Genomic DNA, 25331 nt, shown 5'->3' on the forward strand with positions numbered 1-25331 from the left:
TAACTTTGTTCTTCTGGCTGGCAGGAAAAATATTCATTGTAAAGTACATGAAAATACCAGATAAATCCCTTTCTGAAGGTAAATGTGAAAAATGGGGGGGCGGGGGGGATAAATAAATAAAACTGATGCTGTTCATATATTCCAGTTCTGACAGTGATAAATGAAATCTTTATATGCAGCATTTTGCAGCCATTAGGAATAAAAGTCTCAATCCTTAAAAATTAAGTGAAAAAGCACAGGCTGAATCACAACAAAATGCCCTTGTGAGCTGGGAGCTGTGACAATAGATGCCTTTGAAATCAGTACAGAAAGATGTTCAAAGATGAAGAGAAATGAATTGCTGCCTGCTGCTACATAGTCACAACCTGTCTAAATAAAATGGCTGCAGAGACAGCTCAGGCAGAGGAGTGGGAGTCAGGAATCCCGTTCTGTGCTCCCCTGCTGCCACAGATGCTCTATGTGGCTTTAAGGTAAACCAGTTAAATAGTTTCTCCCAGCAGTAAAATACAACTTACTGTTTTACAAAGATGATTCGTGATTATGTCATGCCGTGAGGAGGTAAAGTGCTCTGTGTTCAAGGTAGTAATTTTTTCCCCTAAAGTGTACAGCCATAAGGTTTTCTTTGCTAGATGGCTAACTGCACTGGATGTCCTGCTGTCCTGTGTGGCAAAGCCCAATAGTAGATATAAACAGGGAAGTCATTCCTTCCTATAATCACGTGAGGGTCAGATAAATGAGCTTTGGGGCTGGGATAGTGTGGCTAGAGGACAGGGACATGCTGCTGGAATGTAAAGCCACTTCTGGAGATGCTTGTGGTGTAAGCAGATGATAGCTTTGGTCGGGACCGGAGCACTCATCTACCTGTCCTCCTTTGTGCTAAGCAATAAGCATGGCACTTCAGTTTGGTGTGTGTTTTCTGAAGGGAAGTGCAAAAAGGAACATCAGCCAGGCCATCAGAAACCTCTCTGTAACTTGTTCAGGCAGCGCTTTAGGTGAGCGTTACCCCAGAATGAGCCCTGCATTGCTGTGCATGCAATGCACTGACTACTGCTTGTAGTAGCTCCTATACAAGAAGAGCTGCATCCTTGAATAAGAGATGCAAACATTGTCTTTGTACTCCCTAGGTCATTTACCAGTTCTTTGCCTGGTCAGGCCTTCTTGGGAGCTGAAGGGAGCTTAAAACCACTCAAAGGCCATTGGTGTTTGTGCCAGCTCTCAGCCATGCCAAAGGAACAGAGCAGTAGCCAGATCAACAAAACATAAGGAAGTGCAACTCCTTGGATATCTAAAACCTGGCCCAAGAGGGACCTTGGAAGATGGATTTATATGGATTTATAGTTGGATGACTTAGCTATCTGACCCTTGCTTATCTGAACAATCTTTTCTGAAGCTGGGTGAAACAATCCTGATTCAGATGGCCTGTCCTGAATAATCAACACTGATGCCTAGCGCATATCACCTTGAAATTGTATTCCCTGTATTCAGAGCGAGGGGCTGGCTGCGGACAGATCCTTTTGGTTCTGCTTCCCCTGTTTAGAAAAAATAGCTTGTCTCTTGCCTTTCTTTACGATGCAGGGAAGCACAGCCATCAGCTGCACTAATGCCACCCACGTGGTTGCACTTACACTCTCCAAATCTCCCCAGGGAGCACAGCCCTCACCAGGATCAGCGTGGCCCCAGCACACTGCTTTCTTATACCTCCCTTTCTATACAGCCTGCAGGCAATGTCCCTGTTGATGTACATACCCTGAAATCTCTCCAAGAAGTGACACAGTCCTTGCTGACAAATACTCTCTGTCAGAGGTGAAAGGCAGCGAAGGTTTAGATGCATGCTAATGTCCCTGAGCGAAATGATGCAAGTGAGCTGAAACCATGACTTGGGTTTGAAGTGGAAGTTCTAGTCAGCACTTCATTCTTTCTCCCTCCATTTGCTCACAACCCTGTTCGTCATTCAGCGGGATCTGAACAGACAGATTAATATTATTTACTGTGTAATTTAAATTCTCGGCTTGCTTGAGAAGGTAGTATTCATCAGGGAATCACTGCTGTCCTCAGCCTCTGAATTGGTACGGCTGACCATGGTGGGGGTAGAAAGGCAAATACATCCCACAATCTCATCTCATATACCTTGAAGATGAAAAAATACAACTCTGTCAGACCGGATTAATTTCTCTTTGTCTTCTGACTGCAGCAAATCCCATGGACCCACACTGCACTGTCCCCATAACAGGAAGCTCCATCTCTTCCTGATCAGGCAGGTTCACAAGCAGAGTTAGCAAGGTTCAGTCAGCAGCTCTCAGCAAAGAGACAGGAGCAGTCAGCATCTGTGTGCTTCCAACCCACAGTGCAAAGGAAGCAAATCGGCCTCGTCTGCCACTGAATGGTTTTTGTGCCGCTCTGGCTGCCTCAGTTGAGGGGGACACATGTAGTCAGGCACGGTGGCAGTGAGAGGCAATGGCATCCTAAAGCACTCTCCACCCACCACTGTCTGACCATAGCCAGAGTCATTCACGTTCTTGGGACAAATGGGAACTGTGGATTTGGGGGGTCTGACCCTCCAAATAGCTCTTCAGCATAGTACAGGGTGATGTTCACCAAATTCCTGCGTTGTCTGCTTTGCATGATATTGCAAAAGGAGAAGTTCTGCAAGAGACTGAAGTATAGGGCTACTTTTGCCATTTCTGGTTTGGGGCAGAGTATAAGCAAAACCAATGCTCCCCTACATTGCAACATGTACCAAGGAGCTGTTAAGCATTTCATTTTTTAAAACCCAGAAAACATTATTAAAACTGGTTAAACACTGTTTTAATTTAAACTCTAAAACCAGAGGAGTAATTGTAAGGATTTATTCAAGTCTGATTTTTAACATAGACATATTCATGTTAAATCCATTCTGCTTCACATGCTCCATTACTATTTTCCCTCATCATAAAGCAGCTAGACATCTAGCCAGCCAGCTGAACAGGTAACCATTTTAAATTGTACTAAGTAATACAGCAGTGCTTGAAAGCATTCATTAGGGCTGTAGCTGTTCCCAGTGGTAAGGAGAGAATTCAGCCCCTCTCGACTTAGACACGATTTTCTCTAACGGAGGTTCCCTGGGAATGTGCTTCATTTGTCAGCATGCAGTTATTTGCCTGTTCTCTGACACATCCTAAATCAGGCAGGTGAAAGCACACCAGGGCAGGGATGGTTTGATGAGTGCCTAGCATGCTGGGGCACCATCTTACTGAGGACCCTTGCATGCAGCTATAATACGAGACCATTGCCAGACAGGATGCAAGGCTAGGCCAGTTATGGTCCTGATTGTGTCTGCAGCATGCATCTCCTTTGCTCTTTTATACTTGTGTGTTATTCCTGCCTTACTGAAAGCTCCGTGGGCTTCTTTGGCTGTTGTCTTGTCACCAGTAGAGCTTACCTTGAAGCAGCACTTGGAGCAGATGCTAAACAGCTCGGGGTGAGCGAGCAGAACAGACTAGTGTGAGGCTAGCATAAAGGTAGCAGCTTGCTCATTGAGCAGATTCATCTTCTTTCTTTAAATGATTCTAATATCGTAAGGGGACAAAGTCACTTAAAGATGAAATGACAAGGTGGACAAGAAAGGAGGGGTGAGATGTGATGTGGTTGGCAGGTCCAGACAGAAGGCTGTCTCGCATGCTGTTCAGAGCAGTATAATGGTGTCAAAAGGATCCTGGACCCTCTCCTCACATACATACACACACACACAAACACACACACGTGCTGCTCCATGTATTCCTTTTCTGACACAATGTCCTGGATTAGCTTAAGTGGAACTGGTGCAGCCAAATTCCCCACTGCATCAGGCTGACAGCACAGCTCTCTCTGTTCTGTGAGCTCTTCACTGAAACAGAAGCTAATGCTGCTTTGCTCCACTCAACCATGGAGCCAGGTAGATTACCTGTGGTGGGTTGACCCTGGCTGAATGCCAGGTGCCCACCAAAGCCTCTCGTCGCTCCCCCCCCCCCTCAGCTGGACAGGGGAGAGAAAGTATAACAAAAGGTTTGTGGGACAAGATAAGGTTGGAGAGAGATCACTCACCAATTACTGTCATGGCAAAACAGACTCGACATAAGGAAATCAGTTTAATTTACTACCAATCAAATCAGAGTAGGATAATGAGAAGTAAAACTAAATATTAAAACCACCCTCCCCTCACCCCTTCCTTCCTCTCAGGCTTAACTTTACTCCCAATTTTCTCTACTTCCTCCCCCCAAGCTGTGCAGAGGAACGGGGAATGGGGATTGGGGTCAGTTCATCACACCTTGTCTCTGCTGCTCCTTCCTCCTCAGGGGGAGGAATCCTCACTCTTCCCCTGCTCCAGCATGGGGTCCCTCCCATGAGAGACAGTCATCCATGAACTTCTCCAGTGTGAGTCCTTCCCACGGGCTGCAGTTCTTCACGAACTGCTCCAGCATGGGTCCTTTCCACGGGCTGCGGTCCTTCAGGCACAGACTGCTCCAGCACAGGCTTTCCCATGGAGTCATGGCCATCTTGGGGGGCATCCCCCTGCTCCAGCATGGGGTCCTCCCCGGGCTGCAGGCAGGCATCAGGTCCCCCGCTCCCCTCCGTGGGCTGGGGAGGGACAGCCTGCTGTCTTGTCTCACCACAGGCTGCAGGGGAATCCGCTCCTCCCCCGCTCCTCCTCCCCTCCTTCTTCACTGACCTTGCTGTCTTCAGAGTTGTTTCTCTCACATGTTCTCACTTCTGTCTCTCGCTGCCATTGCTGTTGTGCAGCAATTTTTCCCCCTTCTTAAGTACGTTATCCCAGAGGCACTACCACCGTCGCTGATTTGCTCAGCCTTGGCCAGCAGCAGGTCTGTCTTGGAGGGAGCTGGCATTGGCTCTGTCAGACGTAGGGGAAGCTTCTAGCAGTTTTTCACAGAAACCATCCCTGTAGCCTCCCCTGCTACCAAAACTTGCCATGCAGACCCCATACATTACGCAACACAGCAACCTTGCTAATGATCAGATAGGATCTTCACACTCCTAAGTGAGCATGCTTCTTAATGTCAAAGGCACATGCAGGCTGCTTCATGCCCTCCCACCCTCCTCTGCTCTATCCTGCTTCTTCAAGGAAGCGTCTGTCTGGAAAACTAGTGAAAAGCTAGCAGGAACCTGGATTTTGTAATAGCTGTCTCTCCCCCAACTGTACCAGCCCTGTTGGTATTGCTAATGATTGCCTGTTGGCTCTGCAAGCCATCACACCTGTGCTCACAATGTGCTCAGTCACCCATAACGGTTTCATGGGAAGGGGGATGACAAACCATGGATGTGAGTATTTCACTAGGTAATATGGTAAAATGTAGAACAGCCAAGTGAAATGAAAGCTAAACAACTTATTTCAAATACTTACAAATGCCATGTAAAGAACATTGTTGGAGCTCTGCTGTTATACTGCTCCTGCCAGTAATTAGTGATTTCTGTGAAATAGCTGGGGAGCAGCCTTGTTTCATTCTGGCTTCCCCATCTCCAAGTCTCTGTCCTTCACCTTGTATCTCTGCTGCATTAGCTTTTCATTGATCATTCAACAGCAAACTCACCATACACGAAATAACCAGTGGCTGAAAATCACAGTTTTCTGCTTTTTTGTTTGTTCCTGTATGTCCCATTTTCTCTGTATTTGGCAGGAGTACCTATTAACCCTTCCTCATTCTTCCGGTGCCCAAGAGTTGCCCAGAATTAGGCAGTTTTGTAGGGTCAGCATCTATTTTCCATCAAGCTGCGCTGCCTTCCTGGAAGTTCACTGCACATACTGGAATGCTGCAGGCAATACAGGCAGTCACAAACATGGAAACCCTTTTCATAGCCAGCACCAGAAACAGCCAAGTGCTGAGGACAAGCTATGCCTATGCCTTCTGGTAGGACCATGCCCCTCAATGTGTCAAGCTAAGCAGTGGCCTTGAGGCTGGGGGAGACATGCAAACACAGGTCTCATCTAAGTCCAATGGGGAATACTTGACTACCATATTGGAAAGTGTGGGATGACTCAGAAAGAAAGAGCATCTTAGCTTTTCATTCCTTGAGAATTGCCCAGGTGCATAGTTGTCAGGTTTCACACAAAAGTTAGCACAGCTCGGTCAGTGGAAAGTTATGATCTTAGGGTTCATGCTCATGTGGGTATAGCATCAGCCAATATGGGGCAGACTTTAAAGAAAAATGCCATTTACTTATCAAGGCTAGACTGTGGTTCCTTCTCTCACCTTGTCTTTACTGTGCTGGTTACATGTCTGATCGCAGATTCTGAGAGAACTACTTTAATTTGCAAAATTACAGACTTTTGTTAAAATGTTGGACCCTGAAAGTAACATCTTCAGAAGTGCCTAAATCAGTCACATTCCTAAAAAGAACTCAGTTACTTAGAGTTTGGGAACCTGGCCTTCAAACAAACATCTGGGGGCAAAAACCAGATGAGCTGGAAGCCAGGCAAAGAGCTCACTACCTGGAACTGGGGTTCACAAACTCTACCTGCTACACCAGGAGGAAGCACTTAGGCAGAAAGCAGGCACTGAAAACCTCCTTCACCAGTTCTGATTGACCTGATGGTTGGTGTGCGAGGCTGGAATTCGTAGCCCAGAATTACTGCAAGAGATTGGCACCCAAAAGCTCCCTTGGGTGATGGTGGAAGTAGCAGTAGTTCATACTTGTAAGGCTCAAATACTAGGTTTCCTTGCCTCATAGCCTGAGGTGACTCATGCACTTCTCCACCAGCTTCCAGGAGCTTGGCCTAACACACCACGGCTGAGTAGGCCTCCCATTTCCCCTGGAAGCCATCACATTTTGGCCACCAGAGTCTCAGCATTCATAGCATCCAGGAGGGAGAAGAACTGTTGATTCATGCCTAAGAAATTTGGCTGGGGACACAGGCATGGATGTTCCTACTGCACTTACATTGCATTGGGGTTGTTTGCTCCAAGCCACTAAATAAGTAAAAGAAGTGGTTAAATAGGAAGTCTTGTATCATTCAGACCAACACGTTGCAATAGGACTCAGTAATAGCATAGAAATCGTCATGGAGAGACCTACTGCAGGAAGAAGACACTTAGCAGCCAAGTCCAGATTCATCAGCTGAATGAGTAATCTGAGTTGGAGAAGACCATTAGTGCTTGTACGAAGCAATCGATAGAAAGCAGAGAGCAATGGTCCATTTAAAAGGCTCAGGCAGGCCTTAGCTGCCTTGACAGAAAGTGAAACCTGTAAGCTTGTTTTTGATTCAGGTGCCTTTTGTGAATTATACAGCCTCTTAAAGCATTGGCAGCTTGTCTCAGCGCTGTGTATTTGTGGTCAGTGCTGAGCTTCTGATGTAGATGGGTGGAAGTTGGGTTGTATTTAGGGTTGTAAACATTTGCCTCCATAAAACCCCACTTTATCCTTCTGTTTCTGAATAGCAAAATTCACGTGGCCTGCAAAATACCAGCCTTTTATTCTGGAGACAGAGATAACCAATGCATTTGCAAGTTCCATTCCTGAGGAATTACCCTGATTTAAGGTTTTGACTTCAATCCTGTATCAGTGTCTTTGTTGCTCATGCCAGAGAGGTTATTAATCTGATCCTTTTCCTGCCAAGTTCAATGAGCATTTATTCACCTCCTCTGTCAGCAGGAGCAGGGCTGGGCATGGTTTGTAGGAGTATGTACGCTTCTCTGCAGCATCCTCAGCCACGCTCATTATCACGGTATCTAAGCACCTCTGCTGCTTATTTGTCCCTCAAAAAGGCAGCCTTGGGCATGTGTTTCCCTGCTCTTACCTGTGTGGAAGGGACAGAGTTGGCCCACCTTGCACTTGCACACCCTGGAACGCACGCTGCTTTTCCATGACAAGTGGGAAAAGGTGCTTTTCTCTCCAAGGGGTATAAAATCTGCCAGAGAAAAAATGTATCAGCACATTTCACATGCTGCAGGGGAAGCAGAAGCAAATTGAATTCACTATTCAGGTTCCCCAGCAAGCAGTCTGGTAAACCCCTGTTATTCAGGCAAGCCACAAAAATAGTTCCCAATAGTTCTCACACTCTGGACAACATTTTTAACCGGACCCTTTCCTGCCTTACTGGCCCCATGCTCAGGTTTTCCCTACAAGCCTTGCCAGCATTGCAGGATGAGATTGGGGCAGTTAGCTCAACTTTTGCAGCTAATTGCTAACTCAACCCAACTGATTTCCCACAAGAAACAAGGAAGGACTTTGAATCAGAAAATTGAATGCCAGTTTATATGAAAACCCATCATCCGTGGGCTCCTATCCCTGCTGGAGGCAGGGCCGTATTAATACAGCACAGACATTGCATACCAGCAGAAGACTTAGGTTTAGAACCTGAATTCTAGTTGTGATCCTGTGGTGAGAAGTTATTAAAAGAAATAGTCTTTCCTAAAGGAAAAGCTAATTTAAATCCCCTTTTGCACTGAATACGTAAAGAAAGCTTGACGTACTGTCTGTGTTTTAAGGTACATTTCAGCAGTGAGTAGAACACACTGAAAATTTAAGCAAACAATATGCTGTTTAAAAATACAGCTGCAAAATGCTTCACTTTTTTTTTCAAACAAAGAAAGCAAGGTCCCAAGAATCAATACGAGATAAAAGAGAAAGACACATGGGGGACATCACAGATTGCTAGGAGGAGAAGCAGGGAAGGCAGCAACACTTTCTGCTGTAGGGTGTGTTAGTCTGGTGAGTTGCCGTCTAGGAAAACAGTAATAACTCAAGCCTGGTGTCAAGCTAGGCTGGACTAACACTAAATGATGGTGCTGCTTTGATGGAGACACTGTTTTATCCCCACTGGGCCCCTCAGCAGCAACCTCAATAGGAGGAGGAGAGGTAGAAGGATAAATTCCCTTGCTCAGCACAAAGCACAGTCTTAGGGTCCATGCAGCAGTCAGGTGCAAGTAGAGGGAAGGTCTCTGCTCTTTCTCTGCCTCAGCTGGGTCTCATCCAGAAGCTCCGTGACCATCTTAGTGTGGCATTGTCAACAAGCTGCTGTGAGTCAACGTACATTAGGTTTAGGCCCTGGTGACCTTGGATGCAATGGGACACAGCTCATCCAGCCTTTGCAGCGTCCCACCTTGGGAGATGGAGAGCTCATGTCCTTTGCTATTAACTCTGCTACACCTTTTGCTGCTATCAAATCTGTGTTCCTGCAGCTGTGTGGTGGCCAGCCAGGCTGTTGCCCTAATTTTGCTTTTCCCCTTTGTATCCCATATGCAGAGAAGCAGAGGGAGCTGGCTCGGAAGGGCTCCCTGAAGAATGGCAACATGGGAAGCCCAGTTAATCAGCAGCCCAAGAAGAACAACGTGATGGCACGAACAAGGTAAAGGACTGGAAAAGCACTCAGCTGTGCTCTAAGCTGCAATTCCTAATGGCCTTAGGATGGGCAAGGACAACATTCATTGCCATTCGCCTACTGCCAAACATGCTGCCAGAGCAGTGATGGCCCTTCCCAGAGCTGGCAGGCCCAAATGCTCTGTGCTGTGTTGCATTCCATCCCCTGGGGAGCCGCAGGGACAGCTGATCCCAGGACCAGTGACAGCGCAGTCTGCAGGAGGCAGAAGCAGCCCAGCCTGGTCGAAATCAGGGGTTTGCTACAGCTGCCTTACGTGTTCTGGGTAGCCTCATGTAACACATAATCCTGCCAGCTGGAGAGATACGGTGCTGCTTCATGTAGTGCAAACTGGTTTAGAGCTTAGTTCTGCCTTAACTGCTTTTATTGCAGTACTTCCCTGGCTTCTTTTTGATGATGACCCCTTCCCCATACTGATTGACTTAATGAAGGCTTGTATATAATCCACCTCTGTGTGCTTTGCTATACACCTCCTCTGCACTTTGAACAGCATGGTCATACTTTGCTGGAGCTGCTTTGGCCCATCTCTGTATGACAGTATCAAGACTGTGCTACAAATCACTGTAAAAAAAGATGTTCCTAGCTGAATACGTTCTTTTAGAATATTTCTATTTTTTCCATGCAAACTTCAGTACACCAGTGTATTACTTACCTGCATTCAGGAGGCAAGAAACCCCATGGGCCCAGGGGATTGCACGCTTTGCATGTTACTAGAAAGGTGGCAGTTTTTAGTGGAAGACCTCACTTAAAATGACAGAAGAATCTGTGTGACTGCTGGGTGTTTACTGATGAATGGGAAAGTTGCATGGATTACCATATATTAAGTAGAACAGGAGCTGCAGGTCAGAGCCTCTCTGTATGCGGCACATCCAACAGATGAGGTTCCTTGTTCACATTAATTCCCCAAGCCCAAAATAGTCATAAATCATGCCAAGACTTTGTCAAGTTTTATTTGTAAGCTCCTGCAATGTTGGTGGAATACGCTGCATTGCTCCCTGCTCTGTGTTTGATTGTTGAGACCATATAAAGGAGCCAGGGCCTTCGTGGCAACAAGAAATTCAGCAAATGCTTTCAGCTGGGTTTTCCATGCCCACTGTTCCTCCCTGTCTTGCAAATACAAGCTGGAAAGACTTGGTTTCTTTTCGCAATAGGCTGCATGTTAGCTTCCCAAGAGGAATGGTAGCAGATTTGCTGCTTGGGAGATTTAGAAACACGGAAATTAGCAGAGGAAGATGGTAAGGGAGAGAAGATGGCATAAGTACAGGTGCCTACCTATAAAATTAGTGGCTTGTGCTTGGAGAGCTGCTGGTGGAAAGAAGAGTGATTTGAGTGGGGAGGAGCAGAGCAGTGACACCTATTGACAAAAGCTTTTGAACAGCCAGCTCAGTTTTATTCCATTTGTGGACATCTGAGCGCTGTTCAGAGGACATGTGGACCCCTCCGCAGCCGTAGACTTGCTTTTCTTAGTTACTTTTCACACAGCTTTTGGAAGCATCCCTTGGGATCTGCAAAACAGAGGTTTGCAGCTATTGCTTTAGTAGCAGATGTAGCCAAGCTCCATTGTTCCCATATGGCTGGGAGGTAGGTCTCACTGGCCCAAGTCCCTTCATCCTCCTGCTCCCTTGGCTTTCTGGGAACCAAGCTGCACCATGAGCACAGCCCTAGTGATACCTCAGAATGGTTTGGTCTGTCTTGCCACAGACCTGGCAACCCCAGGAAGGCAGAAATGCCACAAGCTTGTTCAAGCAGCATCTTTTCACAGTGTAACGGTTGCAGTATAATGGGAGATACTCCAGTGGGATACACTGCAAAACATCCAGGTTATGGTTTAAATCTGAACTGTTGGCTTCCTCTGTCTCTGCAGGAGGAGAATAAGCTAAAGCCATTTTCCCCTTTTTAACAGTTCTGCTGTTCTCATCAAATATGTTTTCCTTTGTTCAGGCAAACCACATTGCCTCTCCTAGTCTGTACTCCAACTCCTCCTCCTTCCCCTGTTCTTCTTTATTATCTGTATGAATTTCTGACATCCAGCCTCCAGTACCAGATTGTCTTCACCATTTGGTCTTCTCTTGGGGCAGGGGCACAGCCAGCCTTAGAGGTGAAAGGATCTGGATCCTTAACATGCTCAGTCTCCCTAAGAGCAACTAAAATGTGAACAAGGTTGGGGTGATACTGGAACACTTGCTATGAACACAGGCAGAGCCCACAACACGATCCGCACTACTTGGGCACAGCCAGATATTGCAGTACACTCTTGAGGATAACCTAAACTCGGATTTGTGTCATAATGTATTTCATGTTAAGTGAGCAAAAACACCAAGAAGCTCCTACTGGGACAGCTGCAGATGAAAGCAGCTATGACTGCTACCAGGCTTTGTTCTGAGGATGGCGGAAAGTGAAAATAAGGACAATCAGGATGCGAGGGAAAGTCTTAGATCAGGGGCAGAGACATTGTCACAATTTTCATCTGTTGCAGAAAAATTGAAGTTCTGTGTTATTAAGAGAAAAGACATTTCTCAAGAACAAGATGTAGTGATTTTTTTTTTTAATCAAGTAAATAGCACCACAAAGGGTTCTTCTCCTAGATCCCCTGATAGTGCTTTATTCACTCATGATATAGTAACAGCTGTCAGTGAGTATATGTGGAGCAGTGACTTGAAAACTGGAGAGCGAGAATGGAAGTCAGTACTTCTGATATCTGTATGGGCAGGCTGCTGCTGCCAGATCACAGCTTCAGTTCCAGACATCTTTGCTTCTTGACTTCCTTCCTACATGCTTCAGGAGCAGAAGGACCGTCCCAGTGCTATGAGAAGGGATATTGAATTTTGCAAGCGGATCCCATTTTCTCCAGTCCTCTGGTTCAGCAGATTGGAAAATCTGCATCAGTTTAAAATTGACTTCTTTAATCTTGCATTTCAGTGAACCCAGTAAGAAAATACAAGTAGTCATGAACATATATATCTGCTTTGTGTTAACATTTGAAATATTTTACTCTCCCTGAGCCTGCCTATCTTCAGTGCCAGGCAGGCCTTTGTATTGCTAAAATTATAATGGCTTCCTGAAATTTTCTAAGCAGAAGCAGAAAAACGTTTCAGGTAGTTAGAGAGCAGTTGGAGCATGGATGAGATGGATTATCATCTTTAGATTTGTATTTCCCAAACTCTTAGTGAAGCATCCTTGTGCATCATTGTGTGTTGTTAAAGACCAGTTCTTCAGTTGGGAGAAAACCTGAGTTAACCCACTGAACAACTTGGATTTTCATCACTCTTACAGTTCCCACCTGCTGAACTTAGAATCTTACTGCATTTGCTCGGCTTGGTTAATCTTGTTTTAAATATGAACCAAAGTCTTTGTGGAGTTTTGTGGATGAAAGAACTCTGTTGTGAACTAGATCTCATTGTATTAATGCTTTTTCCTTATCCTAGAAGCTCTGAAGCCTATATTCCTTTTCACAAACTCTCTCAAGCACTTAAAGGTGCAAAGTTGTCATCAGCCTTTGTAACACTTCTGATGAAGTGAAAGTCATTATGAAATAATGGGATTTAAAAAGTGCTAGTCTGACTGGGCTCTTAGGCTGCACCCACCAGCTCATATTTCTCATACTACTGAATTTAGGACTGAGACCTCAGACGTGTTGTGTTGGGGGGCTGGGTAGGGACTGAGGCAGAAAGACCACACCCCTGATTTCCGATCGTAGAATAGTAGGAGCACTGAGCCTCTGCCTTCGCCTAGCCTCCTTCTCCTATTTACTTATTGCTAGTGTCATGTACTCATTCCTAGGAAAAAAAAGCAACACAAAAATGAACAATCTGATACAACAAGCAGCATTAGCCAAACAGGTTCACCGGAATGAAGCACAGAGTGTCCCAAGATTTTTTCTTCCAGGGAGGAGCATGTTCCCAAGGCATGTCCAGCATTCATCCCTGTGAAACTGCTCTAAGCTACGCAGAGACACAGCTCACTCCCTCTGAATTGCGCCCATTTAAACGTCCTCACCAATAAAGGAGTGCTTGCAAGGAAGTGAAACAGGGAAAACCTAACTATCATACAGCTTTGCACTAGACTGTGTGTGGTACTGAGCTTTACTGTGTTGTTAACGGACAAAATTTAATTATTTCAGGCTCGTCGTTCCCAATAAGGGCTATTCGTCATTAGACCAGAGTCCAGATGAAAAGCCACTGGTAGCCCTGGATACGGACAGGTACGCTAAGCATTAATAAGATGATATACATTACTGTGCAAGTGAGTTTTCATGCCAGAGTGCAGCACTGAAGCTAACTCCTACTGAAACCGCTCTTGCAGGCTCTCACACTGTTCTTTGCTGTGCCCGTTGGCATATGCCGTAACACGTCTGTGTGTGTAAACAAGTAGGAAGCCACATGAGTAACGAGCACTGTGCTGGAAAGACCTGAGGGTCACAGATGAAAGTTGCTCTCCAGGCTCTCTTGATGTAACTGCTCTGTGCCTCACGGCACGAGAAAGATAGGGCTAACCAGGGAATACAAGTCTCTCTAACTGTTTCCTTCTTTGCTATATCTTGTCCTTCCCTGCAGTGATGATGACTTTGACATGTCCAGATATTCCTCCTCCGGATACTCATCAGCTGAGGTGAGTTGTACTCTATCCTGCCATCCTTGACATGAATGCTAATAGCAGAGCAGCCAGAAACAGCTTAGAGTAGTGTCGTGGTTTAACCCCAGCCAGCAACTAAACACCACGCAGCCGCTCACTCACTCCCCCCCACCCAGTGGGATGGGGGAGAAAATCGGGAAAAGAAGCAAAACCCGTGGGCTGAGATAAGAACAGTTTAATAGAACAGAAAAGAAGAAACTAATAATGATAATGATAACACTAATCAAATGACAACAGCAATAATGAAAGGATTGGAATGTACAAATGATGCGCAGTGCAATTGCTCACCACCTGCCGACCGACACCCAGCCAGTCCCCGAGCGGCGAATCCCTGCCCCCCCACTTCCCCGTTCCTATACTGGATGGGACGTCCCATGGTATGGAATACACCGTTGGCCAGTTTGGGTCAGGTGCCCTGGCTGTGTCCTGTGCCAACTTCTTGTGCCTCTCCAGCTTTCTCACTGGCTGGGCATGAGAAGCTGAAAAATCCTTGACATTAGTCTAAACACTACTGAGCAACAACTGAAAACATCAGTGTGTTATCAACATTCTTCGCTCTGAACTCAAAACATAGCACTGTACCAGCTACTAGGAAGACAGTTAACTCTATCCCAGCTGAAACCAGGACAAGTAGCCTTGTACTGCCAGAAGTGGCTACACAACAAATTTACCAGTGGTGTAGAGTCTGTGAGTCTGCAAGGTGCCATAGCAGAAACTGTGCCATGTTTCTTTCTTCCCTGGTGATCCAGTTGGCTCCATCCCTGCACTGCCATGGCACAGATCTGCCCGTCTCCTGTTTTCACAGCTACCTTTGGCTTCACTCAAGCTTTTCCCAGTTCTGCTTAGTCCTGCAGTGTTGGCCCATGTGGTGGAAAAGTGTCAACTTCTCTGTCACGCCAGCTCTGCAACTGTATGCTTGCCAAGGACACAAATAAAGGATCTGAGGGTGTGCTGTGATTTCCAGTTCTTGGGGCGGTCAGGGTCACCTAGTGCATGTTTACTTGGAGCAGGCAGAAATTCCAGGGAGGACTTGCAGATATGAACCCTTGCCCTTTCAAAGAGAAAAGGCAGGAAGCTCAGGCTTCTTAATCCCTCTGCATTGCTTCTGAATATATTCCCAAACTCCCCTGAATTACTTGCTCAGCCTTTGGCTACTGCTTCTGCAGGATCTGATTTTACATCCAGGGTGCTGAGGAGCCATTCTACACACAAGCTGCTGGGAGCTCTTACCCCTTGTATCCCTTCCTTGGGCAAAATACATCTGAAACACAGGGAAAAGGCCAAGAGCAGGAACCAGATCAAATGATCTGGGCCGTGTCTGGGCCCTGATGAAGTGTTGTTCACCCAGATCTGATTAGACAGCACTTGAATCTGAGATTACAAAAAGCCAAGAGACTTTACCACCTTTCAACTGCTATAGAGTGCCGCAGACTGAAAGGAGGGACTGCCTGACTGCCAGTTGGTTTATTAACATTATGATTACATTACTTTAAATGAGGGCTTGTCTTCATGGAAAGATTATTCCAGAATAAAATAGTGTATCAACGTGCTACTCTGGAATATCTCACGCTAGATACAGAACAGAACAGAAGATACAGAACAGAACAGAAGGCAGCCCTCACCTGTGGTCAAAAACTGGGACTCTTACATTGGTGGGGCAGCTGCTAATGGTGGGGAAATACATTCCAGAATAAGGGACCTCCTTCATCTTCTGACCATCAGAAGTAAGAAGTCTCAGGTGTTTGACTGTTTGTCTCTTTGTCTGTAGCAGATCAACCAAGACTTGAACATCCAGCTGCTAAAGGATGGGTACCGGTTAGATGAGATCCCAGATGACGAGGACCTCGACCTAATCCCCCCTAAATCGGTCAACCCTACCTGCATGTGTTGCCAAGCCACCTCCTCCACCGCCTGTCACATCCAGTAGTGAGGCCGGCAGGCTGTGATCAGTGCTTTCCACTATAACTGTAAAACTTAACAGCCATTGCTTCCTCCTATGGTAGGACGTGCACCTCTTTGTGTTCATGGAGCCAGGAGAAACCAAAAAATTCATTTTATGATTGGTTGATAAGTTATTTTAAACTATGGTTAAACAAAAGAGAAGTTACTCAAAGTGCCAGGCAGTGCCTGGCAGAACTGACTGGTCTGGAGAGCGAATGCAGGGGGGTCCAGAGATACCTCCTTGATTTGTGTAGGCACTGGGGATGTTTAGTAAGGTGTCTTCCAGAATGAGAAGGGTCAGATGGGGCTGAAGGTAATCCTGCCCACCAAAACCAGTCCATCTGGGAGATCAGGGGTGAGTCTGAGGTGTCAGGGGGTTTTACCAGTGAGAGGAGGTCAGTTCTTAATTCATTCACTAAAGCTGTTTTGCATAACCAAAATGATACTGTAACTGGGGCACAGGAATGGGAACGGAGCAGGGCATCCTTTCTTATGGCAAGGCTAGCCAGGACTAGCATGACACAATTCATTCACTTGTGAAGAGGACAAATAGGTGACATTTCACTGTGAGTCAGTACTAGCTAGAGCTGTCGTGTCACATATCCAATGCCATCCACGCTTAGTTCCACATTAAATTATCACCAAACACATCAGATTCAATCTGCAGTCCAGCCATGCTTTTCAGGGATTCAGTCCTTGCCCAAGAATACCATACTCCTGAGTTCAGTCCAGTCACATATACTGACTTCAGCCTATACTTAATTCCCATGAGACCCATCTGCTTCCAAAATTCTTAACTTTGTTTAACTAAGGAAAAAGTTAGTCCTACATGAGACAGGACTAGAGCTGTACAGTCTGAAGGTCAGTGCCGGAAAAGCTAGTTGAAGAAAGCACGTTTTTACAGTGCTCCACTGTTGGTGTTCTCTTGACACTGTGTCTCTTGGTGCCTGTGGGAGAGATTTGTTAATGCTGAAAGCTTCTTGTGTGGTGGCGTCAGACTTTAGGGGAGTTTTCACCAACAGGAGGATTATGAACAGCTTCAGCTGAAAAAAAACATGAGAGGAAACTACTCCTTATCCCATCCCTGCCCACTTGTGAAACAGGCTTGGTCTGTGTTAGAGCTGTCCCATGTCAAGAGCAATTGTGTTTATTTGGTGCTGGAATAGTCAGGAAACCTGATGTTACATTAGGTCACTGGACTGAATTGCCAGTTCACCAGCAGATCGTTTTGAATACAAAATCATTTCTGGAATTAGGAAACATGTCCTCTCCCTGGCCTGTCTTACACTGCTGGCTTCAGCATATCTGGGGCTCAGGCGAGAGATGGGCTGGCATTTTTCTTGGTGTTGAAATCTTTTGCCACAGGCACAATGGTGTGTTTTCCTGCCCTGCCAGGAGAAATGACCACCTGCCTTAGGTCATCACTTGCTTTATAGCCTGGGGAAGAGAAAAAGCGAGGGCAGTTCTGAGCTTCCCATCAGAATTCCTGAGGCACAAGGCAGAGCCTGAGCTCCATGCCGACAGACAGATCCCCCATGTGAAATCTGCATGAAGTAAGCTGAGTCTTTAAGAAGTCCTTTTCATGATTAGGAGGAGATTTATTTAACATCCTGGGGTTTCACTCTGTGCAGTGCAAAGCACGATACCATCTACAATGTGAGCAAACGAGCAGGCATACAAGATTCCTGGGCTTTATTATGCACTTGCTGGTATTGACAACTGTTAAAGCTATGTTTGCCCCCCCTCCCTAAAACAGTGTGCTGCCACCTTGGCTCCAGGCCATAGCAAGAGGACTGAGCGGTGCTGTTTGCTGAGCATCCCTGCCTCCTCATGCAGAAATGCTGGTTAACTTGCCAGCTCCTCTAGGAGGAGTGTTCCTCAAGTGGATTCCTCTCCCTTTCTCACCACCTGATCATGCTGAGGGGGAATATTTCCAAAATATTTCTAAAGAAGCACAAAGCATCAGGTCTCCAATTCTACACTTCTTCCTCTGTGTGCCTGCTTTCCTCTCCAGTGCTAGCTCAGGTTGAGGTTAGCAAGTTGTCTGGAGGTGAGGGAAGAGCTCTAACAACACTGTGTAGAGAAAAAAGATAAAAGGGGAAAAAACATTCCTTAAGGAGTCTTTTTTTTTTAAATGGGGAATGTAGTCAAAACCTAACAGAAACACCATGGTCAAACCAAATCCTATAGGACATGACTGAGTCTCTTTAAATCTTCACTCTTCTAAAGAGGGACTTTGCAGTTCAGCATTGGTACCATGCAACGCCTTCATCACATTTATCCTCCTGGGTCAGTCACTGTGCCTTCCAGCTGGGCTGGACAAGTTCAGCCTTTCCCACAGCCCTTGCTCAGGAGCTCAGAGCATTTCAGTGTGCCTGCTAGAGCAACAAGTCATCTGTTTACGTGGGTCAGCCGTGGAGGACTGCAGGTCCCACAGGTCTCTGTCATGCTGCCATCATGTTTGGTCTAGGACAGAATGAGGCTTGCTGACACTGTATCTCCCAGGGTTAATGCCTCCCCTCTGAAGGACAGACCTTCCCTGATAACCACTGCCCCATGGCACCACAACCAAGTCCTTTTATTGCCCCTATTGCTGCTTTTTGCCTGCCATGTGCCCAGAGGCATTCTTCAACCCTGCAACTGCCCTCAGCCCTTTGCATTGTGTGATGTGCATCTGCTTCTAGCATAACCCTTGAGGGAGGGAGAGAGATGAATTTAAATGTTACACCCAGTGCTTCCTCCAAATACAGACCGAAGCACAAGCCAAGTGTTTTTCCCTGCGCACAGAAGGAGTTCGTTGCACAAATAGCTGGTTTGGCATGACAGTACAGGACCATAAAATGGCAATTTTTTGGCTTCTCCTCTCTATGCTTTGTGTTCATATATTTTATTAGGGGAATAAAGTAGAAAGGGTGGGGAAAAGTAGTTATCTGTGTAGGGTCATTATCAGGAAGGTTGAATGGATTAAGGCAATGCACATGTGGCTATCATGGAAATTGAACACTAACACTTCTGAACTGCAGCCCCTTAAGCAGGTTATGACTATGTGGCAAGCTTGTTGGCTTGTTATGGAATATGGTGGACAGCCCATCAGTATGTATAAACCACAGATTGGGCTGGCTCCCCCTGTCTGGTCTCGTGTTCAGACCTTTGCTTCAGCCAGAAGGTTTTCCTTGTGCCCTTGTTGGATGTTAACACTGTGGCGACTTCCTGGGAAGGTGTATAGATACATGGCTGTTATAGCACTGCTCTCCTTAGACCAGTCTCTGCCTCCATGGCCTGGAGAAGGCAAAAGCAAAGAGCATGGATCCTGACTCTCTGTTGCAGCATTATAAAGCCCTAAAATCTGCAGAGCTGCTGGGCACTCTCCTAAATGCAGACTGCATGCAAGAAAGCAAATCGTTCCTTGTTCCAGTCTTTGCACCAAACCAGATGGTCTTCTCAGGCCCCATTTCAGCCCAAAGTTTTACAGAATAGCAAGGGGAGGAGCACCATGGAGTATGAAAGGCTGCATCGCTGTCCCTCTAAATTACCATGCAAATAGGACTTAAGGATATTGATGCTGGTGCCTCCACAAAGGAATTTGCATTTGATGCCTCCTAAAGCCAGACTGGCTTTTTGTAAGAATTTTATGTAATTTCAGTCAGCAAATTACCTGAGTTTAAGCAAGTCCTTTCCTTTTATCAGGTATTAACTTTGTCCTTTAATGTGAGCTGGCTTTGAACTCCAGGGTCTCAGCACTCAACTCTGTCCCTCCGGTCTGCAAACTCTCCATTTCCAGATGTCTGTGTGAGGAGGAACATCCTCCTAGTGTTGAGGAAGGTCTTTAGACAGCATGGTCTAGTCTGTTTTTCTGGTGGTTGTAAATAAACTTTGGCCGAAAGGATGCTGATGTCCAGGCAATGATCCTGAAGGCTCATTTGATGTCTTATCAGATATATCTTGAAGCCAACCTTGGAAGAGCCACTGGATCATATCTGATGTTGCTGTGTGTCTAGCCCCAACATGTACTCTTGGCCATTGGGTGTGTTATGCTGTTCTGGCTGTCTTGCCTGCAGATACCTTGCAACTGCAAAAGCAGGCAACCAAGCCTGCTGCATGGACTTTGAAAGGGACTTCAGGATGCTCCCCCATAGACAGGATGGATCCAGCTGCTTCTGGTTTGTCTCTCTAGCTACTTTCCCAAAAGGAGGCACCTGCTCTGCTCAGCTGTGTGCTGGCTGACACATTGGTCTGTGATCCTGAGCAGAATCCTTTCCTCTCTGTGCAGTCTGTCCTCGGGCTGGCCTGCAAGCTGTACAGCGGCATGCAAGAGACTTGAAAAGTACAGTGCCCTGTATGTGACTCAACGGAAACATGAAGATGCTTTTGAAGAAAGGAAGGACCCAGCTGGGCACCAGATGGAATGACAGGAAAAGGAAAACAAGCAGTAACTAGAAAGGTTGCCAAGTGCTGTCTTGGCCTAGGGCAGATCCCAGTTGTCCGAATTAATCCATCTCAGTGCAGTGCTGATACCAGCAGGGAGCAAAGCTCGCTTTCAGATGCACACACCAGAAACACCGTGTCCCTGAGCTGGCATCACAGCCAAATACTACTGCGGAGAGTCTGCTGGACTGTTAGAGCACAGAAATGAGATCTGGGGTCCCTTGCTGCCATTGGCGCGTGGTACACATTTGCTCTAACCTCAGGCGAGTCACATCCCCTCTTGATGCCCATTCCCTTCGGCAGCACAGGGGAGGAACCTGCCTTCCCAAGATGCTACCACCACCCTACATGGATTTTGCCAAGTGTGTGACAGGCACCATTGATAGGATAGCTCTGCAAGCAAGACACAAAAAACATGCCATAGAAATTTTATGCATATTTTCAAAGTACTACTCTGCTTTCCCTCTATTAACCAGGTTCTGATGTTGCTTGCATATGCCAGAAGGCTGCAGGGTGGAAGTTAGTAGAGAGATTAAAAAGCTTTTGGGGAAGATGTTTGGCAAGGATGTCTTTCCCAGTTATTTGGCAGCTGGTTCTCGCACAATTGGCTTCTCAGTCTGCATGCTGCCACAGGGAACATGTAAGAAGATTTGGTGGCCTAACAACACCATCCCCTGCTAGTAGAATTAAGGAACTTCCTTAATTGTGCAACTGGGATAGCGAGTGCTGATGGGAGGGAAGAGACCACTGAAGGGTTCATTTGTGATATTCCCATGGCAGTTTCATGCTCTTTCTTTTAGCATCCATGTAATCATCTGAGGGCATAAACTGGCAGTTTTGCCTGGGCTCTTCCTTTACTTTTCTATTCTCCATTCAAGCTCACATAGGGTATGGCCACTCTTACCTAGAATGAAGTAGGCTTTGTCACCTGGCTGCTGCTTGGCTCAACAAGCACAGGCTGTGTGTTTGAAAGAAACATCTGCATAGATGGGCAGTGCCACAGGGCAAGCTGGGCTAGGTTGAGCCTAAGGGGAAGGCATGGGAAGGTCTTCATTTTGAGGTGCTTCTCACCTCTAGGAGAACATTGCATCCTTGTCACTTCCTTTCAGGGCTTTCCAGTGAGACGAATTGCTCCACACCTTGAACCACATCTCATCAGCCAAACTCACCTTTGTTACAGAGCCACACAAGCCCTGAAGCAGAAGGGCCAGCAATTTAGCATAGAGGAAGCGGTTGTGACCTGGGATTACCTACAGAAGATTAATGCAGGTTTCTCACAGGGGCTGGCATCTGTATTTTAACTCCCTGTATTATGCAGCTGATCTGCTGCATTGCTACCAAAAAATTACACATCCCCTTCTTTGCCCCCCTTGACACTGGTAGCAATCCCAGGATCACAGCAGCTAAATGCTACCTGGCTAAGCACTGCTTTGACAGCTTGCTGGGAAGGCAAAGGCTGGGGACTAATTGAGATTACATGGAGCAAGCAGTATGGCCCGCGCAGCTGTGGAGCAAGCAAGCCATGTCGCAGAGCAGCACAGACACTGGCAGGACAGGTTGCAGATTTCCCTGGTGCCTGTGGAAAGCAGCTCTTCCCATTGCTTCCCTGACCCATCTACTGCTGGTGGTGGCTCTGAGCCTTTCTCTTTCTCTTTCTCTAAAAAGCTGCCCCAGCAAAAGATGCATTTGCTCCTAGGAGCCCACCTGGGTGGTTGTGCCTGGTCTGTGGAGCCATTTCCATAGTAACAAATGGTGACATAGGCGGTGGGATTGCATCAAGGAGTGGAAGATACAAAAAAAGCCTCATTAAAATGTGACCATCTCAGATGTGTCACTGGAAACCAGCACAGTAGGCACCAGGAAAAGAAAAGGCCACCAAAAGGCCATGCTGAGATAAGTCCCATTACCTGCCGATATTTCTACCCTCCCAGAGCAGTGTTTCTCCCTTAGTAGCCCATCCAGCTGCTCCAGATGAGCTCACTGGAAAGCACTGCTCTCCACCCAGGCTACCTTCTTGCTTCTGCACCCCAAAAAAGCTGTGAGTCCATTTGCTACCCACCTTCCTCAAGCCTGCATGATTTGGGAGATGCAAAGCTTGTTGGGAGATGTAATACAGATGCATGGCAAGAGCTGGAAAACTTGGACAAGCTGTCTTCACAACAGCACTTCTGGTTTTTATCACCTTCATCTCCATCCCCAGCTCACAGATTTCTTTGCTCAGTTTCTTTGCACAGAAAAGCTGCCGTGGCAGCTGTGTTCAGCTAGTAGCTGCCTCTGTCCTGAGACAAATCCAAGGCAAACATCTGACCAGCAGGAGATCCAACAAACGTGCTGGTGGGTGAGCCAGAGAGCAGGCTGGGGTTTCTTTTCACCTGCCTGAAGATCTCTGGGGCTCAGGGTTCACCAGTCTAGTGTAAAACCTTGGTGTGATCCAGCAAGCCAAGCCAGCCGCCTTCACCCTCCTGGTCTCAGGACTGCGGGAGCTCTGGGACCCAAGCGCCAGGTCCCAGGCCTGCCAGCCCATGTGCTTCTGGTGCGGGCTGGAGACCTGCAGCAGAGGCGTGGGTGGGATGCCTGTCGGCCGTGCTCTTGCTGTGCTGGGGCAGGGCACTGTAAGACACGCTGGTAGGGCTGTAGTTCTGCAGGGAGGAAGACTCTTGCAGAGGATGAAGTCTTTCCAGGGGAGAAAATTCAGAAAGTTACACACACACACACTTTTTGCACATTTTTAACCATTTTTACTCCTTCCACAGTGGTTATTGAACCTTCAGTTTAATAAAGGAAATGAGCCACTGTTAAATAGCTTTCTGAAGGGTCTGAAAGTAGCATGCAGAGCTCGTCTGTGCCTAACATGGCAACTTCCAGGCAACTTCCAGACCTCATTGTACACCCTGTAGCTGAGTTACCCTGTGCGCTGTGGGGGGACTGGGGTGGGAGAGTCAGTGCTGGCCATCATGCCACACAGCCACAGCTTCCCAAACTGAAGAAAAATCAGACCAGGAGGTGGGAGAAGGAGCAGCGACAGTAGAAGGATAGCTAGTTGTCACAGGTAATCTTCAGTATCCGTGTCCAGTGGTTAGTCCTAGAATTGCAAGCCTTGTTATATTGCACATATCCTCCTTCCACTCCTCTGTTCTCAAAGCAGCCATCGCCTTTCTTCCCCATGCACTAGTGGTGAGCATCAGAGGCAGTTGCACCAAAGTGACTCTCAGCCCAGTTCTGCATCCCCCTCTCCCACCCAGTCCCAAGACAGCGTGGACAGTTGTTGGCCATCACAAGTCTAGTAACTCCACTTGCGTTTCTTTCCTCGTGTATCATAGCTTTCTCCGCACACACTCCAGCAGGGCAGTACAGGAGGCTCTGACCGTGTCCCAAGAAACTTCTTTGCCCCCTGGCAGCACCTTGCAGACATGCACCTTACTGGGAATGTACTGGGTCAATGCTGATGAGATATGGCGCTGCTGATCTTGCATAGGTGGCAGCTGATGGGGATCCACTGGGAGAAGCTGGCAGAAAGTGGCTACTGTCCCTTTTCTTTTCTTTTTTGAGGGAGAGGGGGATTTTTTTTGGCATTATGATTATTGTCCACCTTCCAGTGGCCAAGTTCTGGGCTGCATTAATAATTGGGGTTCACTGGCTGTCCAGGCAGGTATGGAGCTTCGCACCAACCTTAATAGCAAATGTGGCTGTATCCAGAGCCTGGATACAAGCTGGGTTTCTCCCACGCTGGCAAAGTGTTTTCGTCAGGCTCCAGATAGACATTTCTGGCAGACAGGAAAACAGCACTCCTCCAAGTCTGGATCAGATCTGCACTTCCATTTCATGTCCTCAGCTTGGAAAAAACTCAACCCAAGCAAATGCTTCCCAGGTCTCCTTTCCACATGTGGTGCCTGGCACCCCAGGGAGGGGGTGGCAGGAGGCATTTCAAGACCACCAAAAGCAAGATCCTTTTTGGATGTATTTAATGGAAATATCTTTCAGGAGGAGAGAACTCCCAACCTTTGCATTAATCTCAAGAGCAAGAGATGAATTTCCAGCTGTCCTTGCGTATAGTGAAACATAGCTGAAACAACCAAATGCAAAGTAGAGTTAAATGTAGGGTTTGACCTGAATAACCTTTTAATTAGGAAGATAAATTTGTTGTAGCTTGACCTTAGTCCATGTTAGGAACCTGCTAATCATTTGACATGCAGAGTGTATTAATGCTGCACTTAACTTGGCCATTGGTTTTATTATCTGGTTTGGGGAGTTTTTTTACTCCCGAAGCATCAGTCTGCATCTTGTATGGATTTTCCTTTCTTTCTTTTTTTTCCCCATTCAGAACATGTAGCACACTGTTGTACTTATGTTCCCGTCTGTGTAGAGTATTGCCTTAAACAGATCAGTTGTGTTGTGATTTGTTTTGGGTTTTCTTTTTTCTACCATCAGTTTGATGCATTAATTTATTTAAAAATGTGGGGGGTTTTTTTTCAAAAACATGAAACATGTATAATATTTTTTTTAACATTTCCATTGCAGTATTTATCATTGTTACTGGTTGTGTGTAGTGTAACAGAATTAATGATATTAAAAAGCATACATATGAAAACCAGACTGCCAGCCTTTCTCATTGGGGCGAACTGGGGTGAGAGTGTACAAACAGCACCATCTCCTCTGAGCCCCCAGCAGTCATGGATACTGAAATCAGGGGGTGCCAGTGGCTCATGCTGGCAGCCGGTCTGGTGCAGGATTAGTGCCCCCCAACCAAGAGGCTTGGACTCTATCTCTCTGCAGAGCAGTGCTCCCCAGATCTGTGCCCTGGGGTGCTCCAAGGCCACAGAGCTGGGGGCACAGGGTAGGCACCCCCATGCCCACCCCTCCCTCCCAGCCTCCCACAAGGGGATGGGGCTGATGGAGAGCCTAAGCCTGGCTCAACAGAGACCAGTGGGGTGTGAAAATCAACAGCAGCTTGTTTTCTACATTTCATCTCTTAACAGCACATTAATCA

The 25331-nt window shown here is 46.7% G+C and overlaps 1 protein-coding gene across 4 annotated transcripts in view; it reads left to right on the top strand.

Annotated features, from left to right (window-relative positions):
* FAM219A (family with sequence similarity 219 member A) overlaps positions 1–24932 on the top strand; it is a 104514-nt gene extending 79582 nt beyond the window's left edge. For 2 of the 4 annotated variants that reach the window (XM_052776352.1, XM_052776355.1), the window contains exons 3-6: positions 9214–9316; positions 13467–13547; positions 13900–13954; positions 14728–15524. In XM_052776352.1, coding sequence (XP_052632312.1) covers positions 9214–9316; positions 13467–13547; positions 13900–13954; positions 14728–14913 — 425 coding nt within the window. In that variant the 3' untranslated portion in view covers positions 14914–15524. Of the gene's footprint in view, positions 1–9213; positions 9317–13466; positions 13548–13899; positions 13955–14727; positions 15525–15746 lie in introns of those variants that run through there. The other 2 variants (XM_052776353.1, XM_052776354.1) reach the window with 2 other exon arrangements.
* Positions 24933–25331: the final 399 nt, after the last annotated feature.

Source organism: Harpia harpyja, chromosome Z (genome assembly GCF_026419915.1).
Source record: "Harpia harpyja isolate bHarHar1 chromosome Z, bHarHar1 primary haplotype, whole genome shotgun sequence".
NCBI classification, from domain to species: domain Eukaryota; kingdom Metazoa; phylum Chordata; class Aves; order Accipitriformes; family Accipitridae; genus Harpia; species Harpia harpyja.